The 24,455-nt window shown below is 34.2% G+C and overlaps 1 protein-coding gene and 1 long non-coding RNA gene across 22 annotated transcripts; one reads left to right on the plus strand and one right to left on the minus strand.

Moving 5' to 3' along the window:
- Window positions 1-5,855: 5,855 nt before the first annotated feature.
- On the plus strand, window positions 5,856-18,965 carry LOC147386607 (putative disease resistance protein At4g27220). 17 transcript variants are annotated; one of them, XM_086422170.1, is made up of 10 exons: window positions 5,856-6,156; window positions 7,175-8,284; window positions 8,384-9,921; window positions 10,466-10,553; window positions 10,641-10,987; window positions 11,947-12,909; window positions 13,247-13,371; window positions 17,635-18,444; window positions 18,592-18,714; window positions 18,812-18,965. In XM_086422170.1, exons 2-5 carry the CDS (start codon window positions 7,183-7,185, stop codon window positions 10,982-10,984), a joined length of 3,072 nt encoding a protein of 1,023 aa, XP_086278296.1. In that variant the 5' UTR covers window positions 5,856-6,156; window positions 7,175-7,182; the 3' UTR covers window positions 10,985-10,987; window positions 11,947-12,909; window positions 13,247-13,371; window positions 17,635-18,444; window positions 18,592-18,714; window positions 18,812-18,965. The 17 variants fall into 17 exon arrangements, with proteins under 17 accessions (XP_086278296.1, XP_086278293.1, XP_086278287.1 ...); XM_086422157.1 differs by adding an exon at window positions 15,275-15,856 and having other exon boundaries at window positions 5,864-6,156; window positions 7,175-9,921; XM_086422162.1 differs by adding an exon at window positions 15,275-15,856 and having other exon boundaries at window positions 5,864-6,156; window positions 7,175-9,921; window positions 17,711-18,444.
- Window positions 18,966-19,235: 270 nt separating this feature from the next.
- On the minus strand, window positions 19,236-22,929 carry LOC147386608 (uncharacterized). Of its 5 annotated transcripts, none has more exons than XR_015171699.1 (5): window positions 22,705-22,929; window positions 20,855-20,931; window positions 20,487-20,781; window positions 20,214-20,345; window positions 19,236-20,034 (listed from the first exon to the last, which is right to left on the minus strand). It is a non-coding gene; the product is annotated as an uncharacterized LOC147386608 (long non-coding RNA). The 5 variants fall into 5 exon arrangements; XR_015171698.1 differs by having other exon boundaries at window positions 19,237-20,034; window positions 20,872-20,931; window positions 22,705-22,928; XR_015171701.1 differs by having other exon boundaries at window positions 19,238-20,034; window positions 20,876-20,922; window positions 22,705-22,928.
- Window positions 22,930-24,455: the final 1,526 nt, after the last annotated feature.

Here is a 24,455-nt window from a genome sequence, read left to right on the forward strand (position 1 = left end):
GGTTATAAGGGAATTGGACTTCATTGGTGATGATAGGTCTTGTGGATATTGTAGTTACAAATATGGAACTGTTGGATTCAATGTCTCTAAACTTGACCAAATTTTGCGTAAGTGGATCGAGGTGAGGAATTGGTGTGGACTCAAACTGTTCTTAGGTGACAATTCTTCAATGCCATTTTTTTGCTTCGGATTTCTTGGGATGTAAGCTGATTTGCATCTACTTCACGAATGATAGTAGGGAATCATTTTCTTGGGATCCGCAGTATGGGCCTCATGACATGGGAGTCTTCAATTTAAAAGATTGGAGTATTAAACCACTTTACCCAATGGAGTCTCCGATGATCACACCAGCACCCATTTGGGTTTAACCTACAATACAAAGAACGGTTTTCAAATTTGGGTCATCAGATGGCTAGTCGACAAATGACTTGGATGAGACAGAGAGAGAGAGGTGTGGATGTGTTGTGTTGCACGTGCTGGTAGCAACACAATAAATAAATAAATAAAAATGTTGAAGATTGTGTGTGGTAGCAACACAAATGGTGGATAGCAATATATATAAAAGAGAAAAAGGTTGAATTGTATGTTGCTGGCAGTAACATATGATTTATATAAAAAAATAAAAAAATAAAAAAATAAAAAAAACAACTTCCTGGCAGCCCTTGCGCTGCATTAAAGAAAGAATAAATTCCTTTTTTCAGGCACACCAATTTTACATGTAATGCATCATTAGAATATTTGTGAGTTTTTCTCTCAAACATGTAAAATTGGTGTGGTAATAGAATTTTATTTTGGACAGTTTTTTTTAGGTTTCTTTAATTCTTTAATAGTTGGTATTTTTTTTTATATCAATTTGTTTAATTTGTTTAGTAATAGTTAATAATAGGTTTCTTTAATTTCTTTTCTTTTATAATTTTTTATTTCTTTCTTTTCTAAAAAAAATAAGGGTCATGACTCCTCATCTCAACAATTATCATGCTATCTTTAATTTGATATTCTTTGAAATTTCAAATTATTTTTGGATTACCCAAAAGTGATCATTGATTGAACAAAAAAAAAAAAAAAAATTCATTTTGGCTTGCACTAAAAATTGTGTGTTTGTTTCAATGTTGGCTCAGATTATTAGTCTTTGTGTTGATAGCCTATCTAATGTGCCATATATGATGTGATTGCTTTGATCTTAATTTTGATGTGATGGGTTTTTATATTATCTTGATTAATATTTCTATGGTACCCATGTGATAATATGATCAGGCCCATGGGCCCATTTGTTTGAAAAGGCCTTGGGCACACCCCGTGGATCGAGGGCACTTTCAGACATTGAAAGAATAGTTTCGACATATTATAAAGAATGAAGGTGGTTTTTAGTACACGGATGAAGGTGTTTATCTGTAGGTAACCCTCCAAAATCAATGTCCTTAATGTATTATGAAGAAGACATCGAAACATCGCTTTGTAAAATTACAAATTTGTTGAAGCTATAAGAACAATTCATTAGGTTTTAAGTTCAAAGCATGGGATGAAGTTCATGACATATCATAGAATAATATTTGTAGTAATTTCATATATCAAAATGCTTGAATTCTAATAATGAAAATAGAAATTTGTATAACTAAGTTGATAATTTTGTAACTTTTAGAGAGGATAAATTTTCATTTAAAAAAAAAATCATTAACTTATATCTATAGTATAAAAAATTATAACTAAATTGATAATTTTGTAGATAATATGTTAATATTTTGAAAGGAAAAAAACATTATAATGATTTGAAATACTTTTTTTCTCATTTGATTCTTGAGAATCGAAATTAATGGGTACCCGTGTTTATTGAGGGTACCCGCGTTTATTGAGGGTTCCGATTTTATTTTGGAACGAGGACCAAAAAAATATAATTGCTATGCTTCTAAGTATCTTAGGACTCGAGTCGAAACCAACCCATTGACACCCCCTAATTGAGATTATAGTAGTTTGTAGTTATTCGATGGAGGTTCAATTCACGGATAAATTCTAAAAATATTCATAAAAAAATAAAAAAATTTAAAAGAATACACAGATGATGTTTAAGGGTTTCGTGCAAAAACTCATTATCTTCCCCTTAAAGCCTTGTCTTTTCATGGAGAGACTGCAATGTTGAAGATAATAGACTTTTGAAGGTGAATATAAAAATGTTTTCATATTCAATGATTAACCGATAAATCATCAATTAATTCATCTATTCACCAATTTAATCATCTAGTTACTTATTCAGAGAATTTTATAAGTTTTTTGAAAAATTCAAAGAATTTTGTGACTATGACTGGGATAATCTTACCATCTCAACCATGTATAGGTTTGATGTTCTACTATAAAAGTTGTTTGAAACTAGTATTTTTTAACAAAACAAAGTGTCATCAACAATGAAAGAGAATTCATTCCCCAAAGAAACAATGATATACTCTTTCTTATAAAGAATGAGAAAATAATCACAAACCTTTTGTTAAGAAAACAAGGGCAAAAAAATCAAAACAAAAACAAACACAAATCATACAGAGAACACGAAGGTTTACATGGTTCCCTCAAAATTGAGATACATCTATGGATCACACCGATTCCACTATGAAGAGAAAAACTATAATTACAAATTACACCCTTTCATCGAAAAAAGAAAATATGTACTCTAAAGAAACACAATTAGGTTTGACATAATAGTTGTGAAATTATGAAAACACCATTTGTGGCACCCATAATCTCAAATACCGGTGCAACATTAATTAGTAAAAGGTATTATATTAAATGATAAACAATACTCCTTATTGACCTGTACCATTAGGCTCCACAATAATAAAATCTTTTGCAACACCCATAATTTGAAATCTAAAGTTTCTAGAAAAAGATTTGATGCAAATCAAAAGAAAAATAATTATACCAAGAAGAAAGCTGAAAATTGTATAAAATGAACGAAGAATATGATATTAGGGATTGTCCAATGGATATATCCTCTTGTCAAATCTATTAAATTTGAAACATGTACTCATCAATTGATCGCAAATAGCACAAAATGTATGACTCATGCTCTTGCCCCTTAAAGGTTAACATTTCCAAATCTTGTCAAGATAGATGTTTTCAATCATCGATCTCAACAACTTTGTATTTTAAATTTTTTGAGTTCAACGCTAGGTGGATATTTTCAAAATATAAAAAATTTAGATATTATAGGTGTAAAAAATACTCTGATCAAGCATTATGATTAAATCTTCAAAATTTTAAGTGTGTCATTCTCCTTTCATTTTCATTTTCATTTTCATATATAAGCAAACGAAAGTTTCATATCTTCAAAATTATTAATGTATAGAAAATTCCAAAAAAATGCATAATTTTGGTAAAATTCTTATTTAAGTACGGTGTTCATTTTAATTCTCAAAACATGCATGATAATGAGGTGGTGAGATCACAAATATTTCTTCTAATTTTAAGATGACAATCTCACTAATAAAATTAAAACATGAGGTAGCGAGATCATAGGTATTAATAACTGGAGTAGGTGTACTAATAACTGGGCAAAACTCAAATCCTTATTTCATGGTTTGCTGCTAATGTTTCTCTTGGGAAAGTATTTGATTATTGAGACTGGGTATAATTAAATTCCTTGTTGATATAGTCAATGGTCAAAATATTCCTTGAAAATTGAAATCCTTATGATATGAAATTAGATAGATAATTCAAACCTTTTCCAATGGGAGGTCCACCATGTGTTCAAGGAAGGCAATGGTATTACAGATGCATTAGCAAAATTAGCTGTTGTAACTGCTTCATCCCGATTTTTTATTCTTTTGTAAACTTACCTCTAATGCTAAAAACTTCAAAGGAGAGATAATTGGTCTGTCGTTAGGGAAACTTTTGTTAAGGTGAGTTGCATGAAGTTATCCCCAAGTTTTTATTGGAACTCAATATTAAGATTCAGATCCAATCCATTAACAATTGGATTGGACCCAAATTGTGCCAAACATGATTTTATACAAGATCTACATCTCCATAACTATATAATATAATTTATATATTTTTTAACATATTAAGAAATCATATATAGACGTGATTGATCCAGATTCGATCCATTAAGATATTGGATCGAAATCCAAAACATCTATCCAAATGCAAAGTTATTGGATCAGATTTTGGGTCTGATCCAATCCGTTCCGATGACAACCCTAATTTCAACACCATCGCATCAATTTTGAAACTAATGGTGTAACAGACCCCGAAAAACAAGCAAATAGATCCAACCGTTTTATTTAAGAGCCCACTTTTTGATGAGGCAGTCTTTCTCGTACTCTTCACGCAAAACGGTTGAGATTGTTCAGTCATATTGGTTTATGATATACCATCCCTTCAAAAAATGAGGTCAGTTAGATTAATGAAAATATAAATTGTTGTACGGTGCTTATGTCGTAGTGATTTTGAACTAGCATAAACCGGATGTATGTGATCACATCCTAACAAGACTTTTGTACCTCAACCATTCAAGGGAATAACAAAAATGCCATGTGGGGTCTCTGAATCATCGCCTATTGATTTATTTAAATAGAATCAATGTATAATACTAATTGTTAGCATGTGAACACACAATAATGCCATGTGGGGTCTCTGAATCACCGACTATAAATTTATTTAAAACGGAATCAATGTATAATATAATAATTGTTACGATGTGAACACACAATAATGTCGTGTGGGGCCTCTGAATCACTGACTCTAGATTTATTTAATGTAATTATTCACATTTTTAATATGCCTTAACTAGAGTAAAAAAAATGATCATCAGGGGCATTAGATAAATTAGCCATAGACTAATTGCACGCTACCTATGACCCATTGCAAAAAATAAAAATTACTCATAGAAAAGTCAATCTTGAATTTCACAGAATCTCAGATCGACCAATCACATGAATCCACTTGTATTGTGGGCATACTCAATATACAAAACTACCAGCTAGGCTTTATGCTATTGATCAATCGAGAATTTATGAAATCCCATATTAATTATTTTGTGAGTAAAAGATCTCGACTGATTGCTTCCCATCACTTAAAAAATCAAGAAAACAATTAGTCCCACTCCATCTTCTTCAACCAAGAAGAGAGGAAATTTTCATCTTCTTCTTCGTCTTTCAACAAGAGAGAGAAAGAGAGCTTCCTCATTGTCCTTCAACATAAACCGGATTTTCAAAAATATCAGTTTGGTTTACTTTGGATCCGGTCCTTTATATAGAACTATTGGTTTGTTTATAAATCAATGGTTCAATCATACGAAATGTTGGTTCTCATGAACCAATTCTTTTTATCTTATTTTTTTAGACATTTTTTTCTTTTTTAGGTTAAATTTACTGTTCAAAAGTCACCCATCACAATAAGTGGCCCAAAAAATTATATATCTTGACAATATTAAATGAAAATAAAAATTTTCTTTTGAGAAATATGAAAGTTCAAGGAAAAAGATATTAAAGTTGAAGAGGATGGTGTGAAATTCTACCTAGAGGATGGAGTAAAATTTATGAAGATCTGTCTTTGAATTTGTATTTCCTGAATATATATATATATATAAAAGAATTTTCGGTTGTGTACATAAAGTGACCAAATTGTAGATTTCCCTGTTTTTGAAAATTGGAACAAATAAAGCTTTGAATAATATATAAAAGTTAGTTGTACTCCACATTCAACAAAAAATAGAAAAGATTTTCTTCTTCTTTGTTTTTTCAACCAGAGAAAGAAAAAGAGTTTCTTCCTTATTCTTCAATAAGAGAGAGAGAGAGAGAGTAATACAATGCAATCATAGATTTCTTTTTTCAATCGTGCTAGAGTGACCTCAGCAGGGACACATGGGGGACACCTTAATGTGGTGGCGCACACATATTAATCTTCTTTTTTATCTATAAGTTGAGGAAATAAATCTATAGCTGAAAGTGTCCACGGAAATTCAATTTAGAACTTCTCTCTTTTCGAGTGCAACTGTCAAAAATATAAAGTAGAGTGAGATGCGTGCAACCGATAGCAAATTAAAAATTATGTGCAGCTGTCAACTTTTGACCTAGACTAGTCCTTTATATAGTTTTTTTCTCTCTCTCTCTCTCTCAACTTCTACCCCTCTACTGCTGAAGAACGAGCCACTGTGATCCTTTGTGCTCAGTAAGTCGTCTTCTTCTTCATTTCATTTCATTTTATTTTGATGGTTTAAGTATAGGAATGGATATCTATTCTTTCCTGGTTTTTCATTTCATTTTAAGGAAAATATGTATATTCTTGAATATCTATGACAGCCAAAGAAGCTGAAACATTACTCTCTTTTTTCATTGAGTTGGACTTACCTTACTAAGTGAGGATTCCACTCTTACTAAGGGTCCTTGGGCTAACCTTGTGGCATCCAAGAGCATGAACCGATGCTTCAGGGTTGTAGAGGATATAATTCTATGAACTTTGAATTTTTTTTTTTTTGTTCTAAAATAAGTGTATTTTTTTTCACCGTTATATTTTAATTTTAAATTTGGGAGTTCCGTTGAAGTTTGGTAGTCGTCCATTTTCAACACCTTAGATCAAGCCCTAAAAAATAATTGTTTTTTGATTTTTTTCTTTTTCTTTTGAATCTGAGTTTTTTCATGAAATCTAGAGGTCTGTGGTATTGGATTGCTAATGCGATAATCCATTTGAGCAAAACGACCTGTTTGGTTTTTTGCTGGCAAATTTTATTGATTGAAAAATTTACCAAGGCCAAGTTGAGGCAAAACTTCAAAAGAATTAAAAACTAGAGAATTCCTGCTTCTCTCCAAACAACCTTTAGTAAGGAATAAATCTTACTATGTTAGTAACGAAAGTGTTTCTTTTATTTTATTTTTTTTATCTTCAACAGAACTTCCTAATATGATATGTTAGTTGATGACGTTTTGCTAATTATCTCGGTATTCATGAGTATCTATGAAAACCAAAGAATTAACAATTAAAATTGCATGCAATTCTTCAAAAGAAGCTGTTTTTTTTTCTTTTTTGCTTCAACAAAACTTCCATATAGATATCTTCTGTTTCAATTTCGTTAATTTCTTTCAAAATTCTATTATACAACCCATTTTGTCCTATTTTTTTCCATGAAAAATTAAATATATATATGGACGCATAACTCATTTTAGTTTTTAACCAACTCGTTGTCCAACAGGTACAATAATGGAATCGATTGCTAGAGAAGCCATTAGTTGCTCAATTCCTTGTATCCTGACTCACGTCGGTTATCCTTTTAACTGCAAGACAAATGTTCAAATCCTTGAAGGAAAATTGACTGATTTGGGAAGTATGAGTGATGGCATTGAACGATATGTCCAAACAGCTCAGGAGAAAGGGGATTTGATCAAACCAATTGTTGAAAGTTGGCGAAATAAGGTGATCACCGTTCAAGGTGAGGCGACGGTATTGATTCGTGCATTCGAAGATATCAATAGGTGGTTCCAAGGCTGGTGGTGCTTGGCTCGTTATCATCTAGGCAAAGATGCACACGAGAAGATCGACATCATGAATGAACTCATATACGAAGGGAGAAACTACAGTAGCGCCAGTTGTGTATCAGATCCCGCACCTCTTCCTGACTTGCAATCCTCTGGAGATTTTCAGGCTTTTTCATCCAGAGAATCTACTATGAATAAAATCATTGAAGCATTGAAGGATGAGAAGATCAACAGAGTCGGGGTGTGGGGGATGGGAGGAGTGGGTAAAACAACCTTGATCAAAGAAGTAGGAGTACAAGTGAGGAGAGATCGACAACTCTTTGACAGGGTTGTGATGGCAACTGTGTCCCAAAACCCAGATTTGATTAAAATTCAAGGTGAACTAGCAGTGAAATTGGGAATTGAAAACTTTGCACCCGACATCTCTACAAGAGCAGAACAGTTAGGGGTGAGGTTGAAGGAAAAGAAAATCCTTGTTATCTTGGATGATATATGGAAGTATCTGAATTTGGCTGATTTGGGAATCTCTTTCAGAAATGATCAGAAGTCTTGCAAAGTTCTACTCACATCCAGAAGCGAAGATATTTGTAATGCTTTGGATACCCAAAAGAATATCAAAGTTGAAGGGCTATCGAATCAAGATTCATGGGATCTGTTTCGATTGAATGTGGGTGATATCGTGGACGAAAAATTGGCTATGGAGGTTGCTAATGAATGTGAAGGTTTGCCGTTAGCAATTTTTACACTCGGAAGGGCATTACGAGGCAAGGACCAACTTGTGTGGGAAGACGCGGCTAACCAACTGAAAATGTCCATCTACTTCCAAGGTATGTCGGAAGTCTTCCCCTCGATAAAGTTGAGCTATGATTGCTTGCAAAGCGAAGAAATCAAACATTTCTTCTTATTTTGTTGTTTTTTCCCTGAAGATACAAATTTTAATGTGGATGATTTGATATGGCTTGTATTGGGAGAGGAACTGCTTCCAAATGTCGACACTTTAGAAGATACCAGAAGAAGGTTGCATACAATATTCGACAAACTTATGGCTTCATGTTTGTTGTTAAAAGGTGATAATAGGCGGCGAGTTGGATGTGTAATGATGCACGACATTGTTCGTGATGCAGCCATATCAATTGCAGAGGAGGAAAGTAACAGTTTTATTGTAAAAGCTGGCTTGGGATTGAAAAGGTGGCCTGTTATGAAAAATTTAAGAACATGCAAAAGATTATCACTAATAGGCAATAAAATCAGTAAGCTCCCTGATCAACCGGAATGTCCACAACTCTTGTCCTTATCATTATCATCAAATGCCTCTTTTACCAAAATCCCAGATTGCTTTTTTGAAAGAATGACATCCCTTGTAGCCCTGGATCTAAGTCAAAATTTACTTTCATCTCTACCACCATCACTTTCATGCCTTGTGAACCTTCGAACACTTTGTCTAGAGGATAATCCACTGAGTGATGTATCTCTAGTTGGAGAATTGAAGAAACTTGAATATCTTAATTTAAGTGAAACTGAGATACAAAGCTTGCCAGAAGGAATAGGGGGATTGACCAATCTAAGGTTTTTAAGCTTTTCAAACATCCCCTATCTTAAAATTATTCCAAAAACTGTGTTATTGAACTTGTCTTGCTTAGAAGAGTTGTACATGGGGATTTATGGTTCTTTGGGGGATAGGGAAATGGGAGAGGAAAGTAATGCTAGATTACCAGAGTTGGGATCTTTGAAATTGTTGACTACCCTACACTTGAATGTAGTAAACAATGTCAAATGTTTGTCCCAAGAGAGCTCCATATTTGGTGAAGACTTGAAAAAATTTATTATAACTGTAAGTTGTCCCAGAGTTGGGCTTCTTGATTACCAGAGGGTGAGTATGGAACTTAAGCGTCCTGATTACCAGAGGAGTATGGAACTTAATGCTATATCAGATCCACTTGCGAACTGGGTGAACGTATTGTTGAGAAAAACAGAGTTACTTTATTTGCACCACTGCCAGAGTCTCAAGAGTATTGTAAAAGTTGGTGAAGGAGGATTTGACAACCTGAAGGTTCTTAAAATTGCAAGCTGCAATGAAAAATATCTCTTTACACGAACCATGGTTCAAAGACTTCAGAGATTAGAGAATCTTGAGATTCAAGACTGCAACCAAATGAAGAAAATAATAAAATCAGAGGAGGATGAGGAAGATGAAATAATGGTAGAAGAGGACGAGATGGTTCAGTTCCCTCGATTAAAGACATTACACCTACTAGCATTACCGGAGCTCTTGGGTTTCTATCGGCCCAATATACTTTGGCCTTCCTTGGAATTACTACATGTGCACGATTGTCCTAACTTGAAAAAGCGTCCTTTGGGCCTGCAAAGCGCTACTAAACTGAGGGAGCTTTCTGGAGATGTTGAATGGTTTGAAGGGTTGGAATGGGAAGACCAAAGTGTCAAGTTGCGCCTACAACCCCTCTTTGTAAGTCGCTACTCTTTTGTTCTTCATCATATGTCAAAATCCAAACGCAGTAAAACCCCACATGTATCATCATAATAAAGGTCTAGTCAAGTAAGTAGGGATGGAACAATGTGTTTGAAACTTGAGGTTTTGAATTTCGAGAGTAAATTTCTTTAAAAGATCTCAACTTTGTTAGCAAACATCCCCTATTTCTTACAGGAAAAATCTTTTTATTTATTTATTGATAAAGAGTTCCTTTTTCGGTAAAATCAAAGAAGAACGAAATTGTTTATTTTGTTTGATGTCTTTCCACACAAGTATTTAGTTCTTTGTGTTCAACCTCGTTGGTTACATGGTATACAACAAATAGATGTCATCTTTGTTTAAAGACTTTTAGGTTTCCTGCCAGATCGTTAGAATCGGAATCGTGAGTTTCCTTTCTAGGTTATAGTTACAGTAGAGCACCCGGCTAGCTAGACTTCCATTTAAAATTATCAAGTTTTGCTGAAATCAACACGTATTTTAACTAAAAAGTCTGCTTTTTGTTGTTTCGATTCCTTTACAGCTTCCAGTGACGACTGTCGTATTGAAGATCCGTTTGCATTGTCAAGGATGCGTGAAGAAAATTCGCAGAATTATATCCAAAACCAAAGGTCAGATTAATTAATTAAGACTTTTAATTTTGTTTTTTTAATTCAAAATTAGTTTTATAAATTAACATTAAGTACTGTTTGTTGTAGGAGTTCAAGTATTGAAAATTGACTCACAGAAGGATCTAGTAACAGTGAAGGGGCTTATGGACCTGAAAGAGCTTCTACCTTACTTGACAGAGAAGTTGAACAGAAATGTAGAAATCGTTCCTCCTAAGAAAGATGATGTTGGGGGTGGAGAGAAGAAAGAGAACGGTACTGGTGGTGGGGGCAAAAAGAAAACCGGAGAAGTAAAAATTGAGGACATCAACAACTACTATGTAAACGGGTATGGGTACGGACACGGACACGGACACGAGCATGGGTACGTGGGGTATGCACATGCACCTCAGATGTTCAGCGATGAGAATCCGAATGCTTGCTCTATTATGTAAAAGGTGAGAATAAAATAATAATAATGTAAATAAAGAGAATTACATGGATAATAGTGACGAGAGAGAGAGATTAGAGGAATCGTCCATCCGATCGGATCGGACTGGACTGGGCGGTTGATGTTGTAGTGGTTTATCTTATACTAAAGGTAAGGCCACGAAGACACCTTACCTTTAGTATAATATAGAATATTAGGCTTATTTTGGTTTTATATTTATAAAGGCTTGCTGAAGAATATAAAAAAGAAATGTTTAAAGGTGGTGAAGTACTTTCATGTGATAAGCCTGGATGATTTAAATGCATGGAGGGGGAAATTGATGGCATTCGATAGAAGGTGACTCATGTCATGGGTTTTTGGGTATGGATCCTTATCATTTGAGAAAATCAGACAAATTTTACTAGATCTCTGAGATTTATGTATCTTCATGATGCTGTGATCGTTCTGATCTTTTAAATCAATTTTGATATTCTATTTTTCCTTTTTCCTTGTCTTTACAAAGTGTAAATGATCTACATTTATGATATTTTTGTTTTTTGAACCAAATATAGCAACTAAAAACACAATGTTTGTCCAGATTTAATGGTCCCTAACCAAGGTTTGGCTTATTTAAATATTCTTTTTTATACCTTTCAGTTGAAGTGCAACACCATGAATCCTTTTCGATATACAATGCCATGGATTTCTTCAGCAAAATTTCGATATATAAAGAAATCTATACCCTCCATCCTATGAATTCAATTTTGATCGTATTGCTTTGCATTTCAATGCTTTTAAAATTTATGCTTTCTTCTTCATCACGGTTCACCTATCACAATGTGGCCAACTACAATTAAAAGGTTGATACATGTTATCTTTATTTTATCACTGTTACATTAATTTGCTTGTATGATCTGTCTATTTCTTCCATATCTTACAGGCACTAATGCATTTTCTTATAGTTTTTTTTTCTTTCTTGTTTTGTAGATGGCAATTTGGTCCGATCTCGCCTGGATGCACATTTATAAGCATCTAAGAGGTTTGAGGTTTTTCTAATGAGTAATGATAATTTGACACCCCCACGTGGCATACTCAAAATACTCACCTGACATGGGGTGTGCCAGAACTATAGATTTTATTTCACCGAGATACACAACTGCACAAATTTATGGGGATGTGCAGTCGTGTATCTCGAGACATAAAGTCTATAGTTCTGACACACCTAGCGTCAGATGAGTATTTTGTGTATACCACATGAGGGAGTCAAATTATCACGACTCTTTTCTAAAACCTTCCAAGTTATCTTCTTTTTTTTACTTTCAAAGCTTCCAAGTGAAAGCGCTCTATGCTGACCCTTTTTTCCTCGGTTCTCTGTCAAGTCCATTCGGCAAGTGTTTGAATCAGAAGGTGACCGTGTTAAATTTGGATGTCTTGTTTTCGTGTTTAGTCTTGGGCTTCAAGATTGAGGCAAAATCAAAAGGGACCTTTTCCGAAGTAGAGTGAGCTTGGGTTATACATGTATTCTTCTAGGAAGTCACTATAGGAAAAAAGACATAGCAACGACTTTTAGTGACGGTCAGATTTTGATCGTCGCTACAGAGCCATTTAGACATGCGAACTGACTCTAATCTCACACTCTCATTGACTCACTCTCTCTGTCTCTCGTCTCAAAATCAAAACCGTCTCTCTCATCTCAAACTTGATTTCGCTAATCTCTCTGTCTCTCATCTCAAGCTCAAAAAATGAAGTCTCTCTTTCTCTCTCTTATCTCATACTTGAAGATCTCTTTTGAAATAGTTCTTCAAATTAAGGTCTCTCTCCGTCGATTTATCTCTTTCTATCAATCTCTATCTCTTGATCTCTCAAACGTGTGAGAGTTCAATTTAAACAGATCCGATCTAATCTCGGCCTCCCGAAATTTTGAGAAATAGATTTCCTTGGATAGAAAAGGTATGTTTTCCTGCATATTTTGTTGATTTTTCTATTATAGGGTTTGAACTCTCGATCTCACTTAATGATTTTTGTTTTATTATTTCTTTCAATCTGTGAGGTTGAGCTTTCGGTCTCTCTCTCTCTCTGTATAATCTTAATTTCTATAGTGTTAATCCAAATTTTGATTTAATTTCAAACCAAAATCCCAATTTTTATAATTTTAATTGAATTTTTGGTTCCGTTTCAAACCAAAACCCAAACTTCTTATTTTATAGCTAAGATTTTAATCAAAGAAAGTGGTACTTTTGATTACGGTGTAGCAATCGAATCTTAAACCCTAGATTTCATTTTCTAGGTTTTTAATATCGAGAGGGGATCAACTCAGTTGAGCTTCAACACCAAAAGACAGGTTTTTAAAGATTTTATTGGTCGTACTCCAGCTTTGATCTTAATCACTTTTTGGACGAAATCAGATTTCAGGTGAGTTTATGGTTCAATTTTTTGTTTACTTTCCTGAAATACAATGTGCTGCTGTTTTTGATTATTTTTGGTTTATGGTAAATCTATTTACTTGAATTTGATAGTTCATTGTCATTTCTTGAAATAGTAGATTCACCTTTCCAGCTTGTAGACTAATGTAAATTATATTACAAAGTATATAAATTATATTATATATTTATTGAGATGTATGAAGTTTATTTAGATTTTGTATATAAAATCAGATCTGACCTAATTATTAATGGATTGAATTTGGATCTTAATATTGGGTTTGGATAAAAAGCCGATCAGATACTTATCGGATCAGTCAAATTCGATCCTTATTAGATCAGTACCAAATTAACCCCAATCCGATCCATTGATAGTCCTAGTTCAGGGTTATGTTACTTGTTTCGTGGTTCTTGCTCGGTTCGAATACGGGTTTTGTGATTCACCACTCTAGAATGGATCTGATTTGTGGGGGTTGGTAGAGGTCATTCGTTTCTTACTTAGCTCTTGTGCATATATATAATTCAAGTGTACAAGTTATAAGTACACTTATAATTTTAAAAAATTCTAAGTTAAATAACAATTTTAAATATGAATAATGAAAAAAATATAATAAATTGGTGGTTTGGTTCACTGAACTAAATTGTTGGGTTTGTTGAATCCAACCAAAATTATGTGGGTTTGTTGTTCGCTTGATTGTATAAACCACCGATTTGTGGTTCAGTCTAGTGACCACGAATTCGGTAGCATTACTGTGGCATTCAACATAAATCTATACAAAAACCGCACTTCTCTCATGAGACCGAATAAAAATAAGTGATAAGTTTCATGCTGTTGTGGTGGTCTTGAATTGAGTTGGGAACATGAACCCAAATTTGAATATGAAGAGTAAACCAAACTGTTATCATTGAGGTCCCTTTTGAACTAAATTTGTACATTTGCGGATGAATCCCGATGTGTGCTAGTAACAAAAGAGGCATACCACAAATTCAACATGAACAAAATAAAAGACTTTATAAGTATATAGATTCACCTTTCCACCTTATTAGTAGAATCAAGATAACCCGGGCAGCTAACAAGATAATACATATGGCCAATCTTCAACTCATAATTTGGTGGAAGATGATGTTACGAATTTTCTTATGAGATACATACGGCAGTTCCGATGAAATTTACCAAAAGATCCTTCATGAGGATCGACGTTCTATATTCGAGGATCTTGCCATCACTTTTCGATATTCGTAAGACCTTTTCGTGCCCCATCGATTCGGATGGAGAATATTTATTGGATTTACAAAGTGATATGCAATTTCCCATGGTTCTAAGGAGGTACGACATAGTAAACGATAAATCTATTAGGTGATTTTGAGGGATAATGTCTTTGATGATAGAAGGGATTGTTTGATTTCCACATGTAAGTATGCCCCCATGATGAGTTACTACGAGAGTAGGGGGCATGATCCCATTTTCAGGCTTGCTTTATGGGAGTCCCTCACATTCCTTTAGAATGTTTGGTTTAGACTTGAAAAACATGTCCATCTTGTTGAATAGATAGATATTGGGTCAACAAAAAGCTCAATAAAATTGTTTGAACACCCACCCATTAAAAATATATTTAACACATTATTAAAATATTTATAGAGGGGAAGGGATCAACAGGCAAATTCTCAAACCAACATCCATACAACTTATCGTGATCGTTGGATCACGATAGATCTAACGGCGCAGATCGGATTGAGATGTTAATAACCCACGTCTGATTTAAATCACTTAAAAGTTTTAGAAATTGTAAACACCTCCCTGAATAAAGACTAAACTCAGATTTCTCTCCTCTCTTCTCTCTTTTATCTTCTCCTTGTTTTGCCTTCTCTAACTCAAATCCTAACTCTAAACGCAGATCAGATTTCTCTCATCTCTTCTCCTCGTTTTAGCTCAAATCCTAATCCTCTTCCTCTCTATTGCGACGACAATGACTCGCTATCGTTTCAACCATGGTGACGAAGATGGAAACCTGGAGAATGGCAGCTTGTAATAAGCGATAAACAAAGGGGTTTGGTTGTTGAGGGCTTTAAATTGTTCAATCAAATGGGTTCGGTCTATCAAATTAAGCCTCGACTTGAGCATTATGTGTGTGTGGTCGATCTCTTGGCTCGAGCGGGTATGTTAGAGGAAGCTGAGAAGTTTATAGAGGAAAAGATGGGAGGATACTGTGAAGGGGATGCTAACGTGTGGGGGGCTCTATTGGGTGCTTGTAGAATTTATGGAAATGTTGAAGTAGGTAAAAAAGTTTGGAAAAAGCTTGCTAATTTGATAGTAGCAGATTGTGGAACTTATGTGATCCTATATATCATCTACAAAGAAGCTGGTTGGGAATCTGAAGCCAAGAGAGTTAGAAGCTTGCTCAAAGAGTTGGGGTTGAAGAAGAAACCTGGTTATAGTTCGATAGAGGTCGATGGCGTGGTCGTTGAATTCATTGCAGGTGATCTTTCTAGTCTAAAAACAATAGAAATTATTGACATTCTCAATTCCTTGTCTAAGGTTGTGAATTTGGAGGGTTTTTGATACTAATGGGTCTTGTTGAATAATATTATTGAATTATTTCTGCCAAAAGATGAAGAGATAAGTTCAACCTAGGCATGTAAGAAGCTAGTTTTGATTGTTTTTTAGACCCATTACAGTAATGAAGATACTTGGCATGATATGAAGTTCAAATTCTTTTTCTTTAATCGAGAGTTGTATTAATAATAGAAAAAATATATATTAGACATTTAAACCTGAGATCGTTTTGTTCAAATGTTCAAAACTAGTATATTTGTATGGAGAAACACTAAGAACTCATTTGGACCTTGACACCACCTTTTTCTTTTGTACACACATTATAACAGAGAGCAGTAGGACAGTGAAACAAATTAAACAAAACACATGAAGATACTCAAAATCAATACTGATTTGAAGTACAACTTCGCTTTTTTCCGTTAAAAAAAAAAAAGAAAAGAAAAGAGAAGAAGAAGAAGAAGAAGCTATATTGGACACAACTTCATGTCACTTGGTTTAAACCCAAGATTGTTATTTTATGGTCTTGGTATATTTGTATTGAGAAACTCTAAGAAACTATATTGGACACAACTTCATGTCACTTGGTTTAAACCCGAGATTGTTATTTTACGGTGATGGTATATTTGTATTGAGAAACTCTAAGAACTCTCATTTACACCTCTTACTGTTTTTGAAACAATTTACACTAATGAAGAGTCTCGAGAAGAATACTGGCATGAAGTTCTTTTTCTCTAACCAAAAGCTATATTATAGATAAGAGTGTTATCTATTCCAGATTTCACTAATCTGTTGAACTGTGTCAATCTGCTTGATCTTATTATGACTCATGACCTGTTTATGATGCTTTTTTATGAATGACATGATTTATTCTGTTGTTCAGCCTACATTGGTGCTTTATTGCCATGGTTAGCAACATTATGAGGTTTGACTTAGTGAGTGACACATACGTTAGAAGGGCTCTAGGCTCAAATTCATTTTTTTTTAAAACTGATAAACTAATACCGTTGATGGGATTACATCCCCAATTGCTTCTTATATGGTTTCCAAATATATTTGACTTGTGTGTGATAATACCATTGATGAGATTACATCCGCATTTATAGATGGAGAGAGAGAGCCAAAGTTTCTATCCCAATATGTTTCCTAACCCATGAAAAAAACTGCAAGCAATAAAAATTTATTTCCCAATTTAACTTCGATTAGAGTTTTCAATAGGATTGAAATTTAGAGAGTTCCAAGTATTTCTAGAAACCCAACCATGTGAGCCACATACCAGAAAAATCTTACAGTTTAGTCTAAGAATTTCTAGTTCCAGTTATTTTTTATTTCTATGATTATGATCTTTGACTCCTGCAATATAATTTCCATTTCTCTTCATTGTCCACTCTAAGTGGAATAACTTATTTGTTTGTTTATGGGATACCATAAAATCAAATAAATTATGCTACTTGTTACTTTTTCTGCCTTTGGAAGTTTTACTTTGTGCTGAACTTCATTATATGATTAGCTCATTATAAAATCCATGGATTATAGGTTTGGATGTTGTTCATCTACTGATATGAATTCTTCATTAGTCTCTTTGAAGCTTGGTTGCTTCATGAAAGAAATTAGGTTTTACCTTCCTCGCAGATTATATTATCGTTACATGTTTTTTTTATATATTTATCTTCTCACTTGGGGAGGTTCTATATTGATTTGTAGGTTTGCAAGGATACATCGGGAATAATCCTGGTGGTATGCCTCCAATGTTAGTATTGAAGTGTTGGATCTCTTGCAGTTGGATGGTACCATCATTGCTCCAACAAGCTTCAAAGCTTAGGGTTGAGGACTGTTTCAATGGCTTGAATTCACAAAGCTGAGAGGGATTACAATTCAAGGTGAAGGTATCATCGACGGCCGCGGCTCAAACTGCTAGAAGGATTCACCGTTGTACAAACCAATTGACGATGAAACCTGATTAGCTGTTCCAATAACCAACATTACTGAAGATGAGAACCTACATACAATAGTAAAAACCTGTCCTTCTCACTCCTCTTTGCATTATTTTCATGTATTTTCTGGGAATAATTATGTTTTATGGCCATTACTTGTGACAGATAAGCAACAACTACTTTGATGATAGTAACCATTTCTCTTTATATCCTCCTGAGTCTCCCCTTCACTTTGAAAATTTATAAATGTTTATTTCTGTATTTTATAATTATGTTTAGTTCGTTTAATTTGTAATTTTGTTAGCTTCAATTCTTGCGGGCGGATGCAGTTCCATGTCCTCACTTTCGTGTAAATGTCTTGTATTCTGTTGTGCTACGCTGAGCTACAGGGGTCCCGCTGTTACTGCTGAGGTCCCTTCCATTGTTTTTAGTGACGCTTGCCAAACTTATGTACCTAGATTTATCCAAATTTAGGATAAAAAGGCCGACACAAGGGCCATTTTATCTCGAAGGAGTCACGGGAAGGTCTCCAGTTATAGGTGTTGGGACGGTGGAGATGATCCGAAATAAAGAGATAAAGGTACCATAAAAGCGTTAAGTTTATCTTCGTGAGATCATGATACAATGCATATGGATACACCTTATAAATCACATCTATCGCTTATATTATTAATTGTATGATACTAACATGACACTCAATTTGTGTGTCAATAATCAATATATGCAGGTTGTGCTGGAGATATCAAAGCGTAGAAGGAAACAAGTTGGTTTTTAGGATGGAAAGGCAATGGCGTTTGATGCCATAATTTTTGCAACTGGCTTTAGAAGCCTTGCAAATAATTGGCTTGAGGTAATTATGTCATTAATTAAATTTTAACATTAAGATCATATCCTAATAGATGATAATTTTCTAATATACTCATATGTGCTTAAGTTCTCTTATGCAGGATGAAGGGCATCTCCTATACGATGCTGGAATGCCGAGCGCTCCTTTTCCTAAGCACTAGAAGGGGAAGAATGGGTTGTACTGTGCAGGACTTGCAAGGAGAGCCTAGTTGGGGTTTCAATTGATCCACAAAACATAGCTGACGACATAAAGAAGAGTATTGGTTACAAGAAGAAAAAACTGTAGTTTTAGTATTGTTATGAAGTTGTCATGTTTATGGATGTAGGAGAGAGCAAGGGAAGTTGCGGGCTACTTCTATATAGTAGCAGTTTTGGCTTGGCATAATTATATCTCCTGATGTAGCAATGTGTAAGAACAGTCTTTTTATCAATAGTAAAGTGTTGTTTTTGATATTTACAAATGAAATATTTCATTTTTCTTCCAAAATTTATTTGGAATGCTCATAAGCAATGCCTTAAAGGTACCCTCTGACTCTGGTTTGAACGTGCTAATCCAATTATTTAGCAGTGCCACCTCAAGTTCGACAACTGCATTGGTGTCGAAGTTTTCAACATGAGTGTGAATTCCCCTGGTGACAGCCTCATAAACTTCAATCTTTCAAATGTACATATTACCAAAAGAAATCACCAAAAATAAAAAATAAAAATAAAATTAAAAATCACCAAAAGAAATACTGAAAAAAGTTGCATCAGACATACAATTGATTTCATTAGAATGAGTAAATTTCAGTCTAGTACAATATCCAATTACAAGATGAATGGTACAATCATAAATTCAATTTATTTATATGGGGAATGATTTCATAACATGAACTTCCTCGTAGTGGAATCAAAGATCTCTCTCAGATTCTTCTTCACAACTTCATTTGCAAACACAAACTCAATCGAGTTCCTCTCTAGTTGAAAGAAATCATCCTTTCCAAGACCTTTATAATTCACATATAAACAAATAAGAATTTGGTTAAAGAATTACACCAAAAAGGAATTTTAATTTGTTATTTAAAAATATGTAGATGCAAGCATCAAACTGGAATCTTAGATGACTTCAACTTTCTCCATTCTTCCTCTTCAAAGCAAATAGCATGGCGATCCTTTGAGGAAGAAAGTCCAACATTACTTTGCAATCTAATGCAATAAATAGAAATCCAATGTCCCTATAACCATGGAAACTAAAAACAATTAGTCTCAACTACTTATGAAGTACTTTCGGAGTAGTTCGTAGCTCCACATAAGCAATGTTCTCAGCAGCAAAATTTTCGATAACCTGTCCCACAAGTAAACACTGAATTAAATTGTATATGAAAGTGAAAATTTTCAAAAGCGTGATTCCTAACTACAGTAGAATCCCCAAAGAAATAACAAAAGGTCAAACTCTAGATGTTAGTGAGAAATAAAATTATATGAATCCAATTTTCTCGGATAATTGGTTTGGGGCCAACTTACCAAGTTGATCAGATCCTGAAGTCTCTGCATAAGTTTGTCTACCATAATTCTTTGCTGGACCCCACTCAGAGACTCTGAAGTCGTAATCGCATTAGTGACGAGGATGACTGTGGATGGAGAGTCAGCATTCACCTATAATTTGAAAAACAAATTGCAATTAATAAGCATTTTGGGTAGGAAATCTAGGATTGAAGTGACGATCATAAGGGTGCAGTGAAATTTAACAATGGAGGCAAGAAAAAATGGCGGCTAAAATGGTTTCAAGAATCATACCCACACTCAGCTGTTTAACCCAACGGCTATCTCAAAAGAAACAATGAGTATACAGAGCACCCTTTGCAAGAGCATCTGATGAGGGTTGTGATCTTCCACACTCATTGTACAACTTAGATGCCCTTCTATAAAAGTTAGCAACTTAATTCCAGCTACCAGGTTCTTTTGCTACAGCACCAGCAGACTCCATATGTCTTTGAGTCTCTCCCCACAAGAACTTGTTTTAAGTGAATTGAAGCCTTCTCAAATGATGTTTTTGCATTCACATTATCTTTGGCAAGCTTGAATCCAACAACTACAGTAGAGAAGAATATATAAAGAAAAGCTCACTGGGCATTCACACTGAGGCAATGTTAAAAATAAAATACCACAGCATAGAATTTACCAACCAGCCTACTCATACAGAAGAGTGGCACTCCTCCAATCAGCCCTCCACCTAGTAAGACTGAGTTTTGTTATGAGAAAATGAAAACAAATTAATAACAAATATTGGATAAAAAGAAATCATGACTCGGATAAGTTTCTTTTGGCGTCTAAAAGACTAAAACAATAACTCTTGTTTTAATAAAGAATTTAATTATAGGTATTGGTGGCAAACAAACATTTTCCATTACAACTTTTTCCAATGTTTATTGTAGGCAAACTTCTTCCAACTTAACTAACTATGTAACATATAATCCCTTCCAGTGTCATCAAAGGCAAAAAGGGCGCTCGCCTAGGCGCTCGGCATTATGTTGCGTTCACTGTGAGGCCTTATCACTTTACCTACCCTAGGCAATAATAAAAAGCGGTGAATCAAAGATATGTGATGCAAAAAAAAAAAAAAAGCGCCAAAAGGCAACGCCTCGAGCTCCAATGAGCCAAGATACCCCATTAAAGGAATCTTAATCCTTTCTTTTTCCTTGGCTCTCTTCTTTTCAGATTAGATAGTTATAGCTCCAAAACAAACACTTATCTATCACTTTTAAAGATTCAAAAAACTACTAAAATCTCTAGTTCTGTGTGGATTATGAAAGAAAAAACTATCCAAACTCCATCCAAATCAACCCAAACCTCATTTGTTAAGTTTCTTTTCTCTTACAAAGAACTTTGTGAGTGGATTTGAAGAATCCACTTATCCAATCTCAAATCTTTAACGAAAACCCCTTTACTTGAAACTTCTTTTCTTTAACCCTTAATCTTAATGGAAATCCTAAATCAAATTCCCTAACCCCCCAAAATTTTATATTCTTCCCTCGTCGTCTAACATATGCCAAAATAGAACTACAACAAAATATAAAAGAATCTAGTATGTATATTTTCAAGAATAAAAATACCTAATGAATCAAAATGCATGCCTGGGCAAGCCTACACAAGGCGACTCCCTCATCGCCTAGGCATGCGTAATACTTTTGATAACCTTGAATAATTGATCCCTTCTAATCATAAGTTTCCTCCTTGAAGCTATTACAGGATTAGCTAGTGCTACCAAACCTTTCACCACATAATATGGTCTATCTCTATGCAGCCTGTGAATAAAAACATAATGTGGTCTAAGAAACATTCTTTGATCAGATATTTTGATGTACCTCGTATTACAGAAAAATTCCTATTCTTCAACATTCGCAGCAACAAAAATTTTTGATCTTTCTCCCATTGAAACTATGGAATAATTTGATGTTGTAGCAGCTAATGCTTCGTGCACATCACTCCAGTTCAAAGCAGATGAGGATCCTTGACAAACTATCCCAAAATTCTCATCTCCTGTCAATTTGGACAGAATTCACCCTATTTCCTCGTAATCGGTTTTGGTTTCTCAATAATCAGTCATCAATTGGTCGATTTTTCATTTTCAACAAGGCTGTCAAGTGGCTAAAATCATTCCTAATAGCTCTAGTCTTGTTCAATCACCATCATCCTATCAGACAGTTTTGAGTTTTTTTTTTTATATTTTAAAATCCAATAATAATAAAGAGATTGGTTCTTTTGGATGTATAAAGCACATATATAAGGAATAATTCAAATTACTTTGATTAATTGTATGGTGTTTAACGAGGAGGAAACAAGGTTGTCGATCTAGGGTTAGGGTTTAAATTCAGATGCAAAGCAAGCTTTGAAAACTCGAAAAAAAATTACTGCAAAAACAACCAGAATAGAATATGAGATGTGATCTATCAATTACAACATAAATGAAGAGAAATGTATTTTTTTCTTCAGAAAGAGAGAGAGAGAGACTCACGTCTTCGTCTTTTTCGTCGCAATGGCTGGAACGGTAGTGAGTCGTCGTTGTCGCTATAAAGAGGAAGAGACGACTAAATGATGGAGATAAAGCTGAAATACGTATTGGATTTTTCTCGCCTGATTTCTTCATCTGATCTACGCCTGATCTGCATCGTCGTTAGTGAATGGAGAGTAAAGGATGGAGATGGTTAGGGTCTGAGGAGAAGAAAAGACGATGGGGATGAGAAAAAACACATTTGAATGGGGGAGGTGTGTCTAAATAACATAAGTTTTAAGTGATTTTAAATAGCACGCGCTATTTAAATGTGTTCAACGGTTCGATTTCGTTAGATCTGTTTTCATCTAACGGTTGAAAAAAGTTGTAAGGATGTTGGTCTGAGAATTTGGCTGTTGATCGCGATCCTTTATAGAAATTCAACAAATTTCTATTCTTTGATAAAATATTTTGTCAATAGTTAACTAAGTATTTCCCTAGTTTTAGTTGTATGTGATCATGTGCTTTTAGTTTAAAAGTGACATTGCCATCAAGTGGATATGTTGATAGATAAAAGTTTGATTTAATTGCCTAAAAATACCCCTCAGTATGAAGCAGGAGTTAATAAGTTCTAGGATTTTACATTTTCTTGTTCAAGGTTCGATAATGCGATTCAATATCCTTATGTCAAATATCTTAACATGTTGGTAAATAATAAAGAAAATGTACATGAAGACTTATTATAGTATAGGATAGATAAGAGATATATACATTGGACACGTCATGGTAAGACATTCGAAGATGAATATAGAATTTATGAGTGCAAAAAGGGTGATGATATGTAAGGAATGTTACAAGATGCATTTGAAATCCCAAACTCTAATTGTGAAGAGGTTAATGAGTCAAATGACGACGGTCTAGATGAGCCAAATGAGGATGAAAACAAGTTTTATGAAATGTTGAAAGCTATCGAGACTGAATTATATCCGAGTTTCACTAAATTTTCGAAAATATCTTTCATTGTAAAGTTGTTACATTTGAAATATCTTAATAGATGGAGTAATAAATCATTTGATGTGTTACTCGAATTGTTAAAAGATGCATTTCCTACTGGTAAAAAATTGATAAAGAATTATTAGGAATCGAATAAGATCTTGCGAAAATTTGGTTTACATTACAGGAAGATACATCCGTGCTCGAATAACTACATGTTATATTGGAAGGAGCATGAAAATGCAAATGAATGCATAGTGTGTGGTGAGTCTAGATGGAGATCAATTGGATGGTAGTCAACTAAGGAATCTTCTTGTTTGTCTGCAAAAGACAAGAAAATAGCTGTAAAGATTGAGTCATTTTTCATTAAAACCGAGGCTTAAGAGGTTGTTTATGTTTTAAAAAATAGTCGAAAATATGAGATGATATTTCAATAGTCGTATAAAAGACGACGTGTTGAGACATCCTGTTGGCTCTATGGCGTGGGAAAATTTAAACAAGGATTATCTGTCATTTGATTTTGAACCTTGAAATGTTAGACTTGAATTGGCAATCGATGGCTTTACTCTTTTTCGTTACATGAGCATTCCTCATAGCACATGACATGTTTTTTGATTTCATATAACTTGTCCCCATGAATGTGTATGATACTAACTTCTTTTATGTTATCGTTACTCATTTAGGTCCTAAGGCTTCTATGAATAACATCGAAGTGTACCTACAACCATTGATAGATTAATTGAATGAATTGTGGAGATGGAGTTGAGACATACGATGCTTCG

Source organism: Akebia trifoliata, chromosome 14 (genome assembly GCF_017979445.1).
Source record: "Akebia trifoliata isolate Shusen 1 chromosome 14, ASM1797944v1, whole genome shotgun sequence".
Taxonomy (NCBI): Eukaryota; Viridiplantae; Streptophyta; class Magnoliopsida; order Ranunculales; family Lardizabalaceae; genus Akebia; species Akebia trifoliata.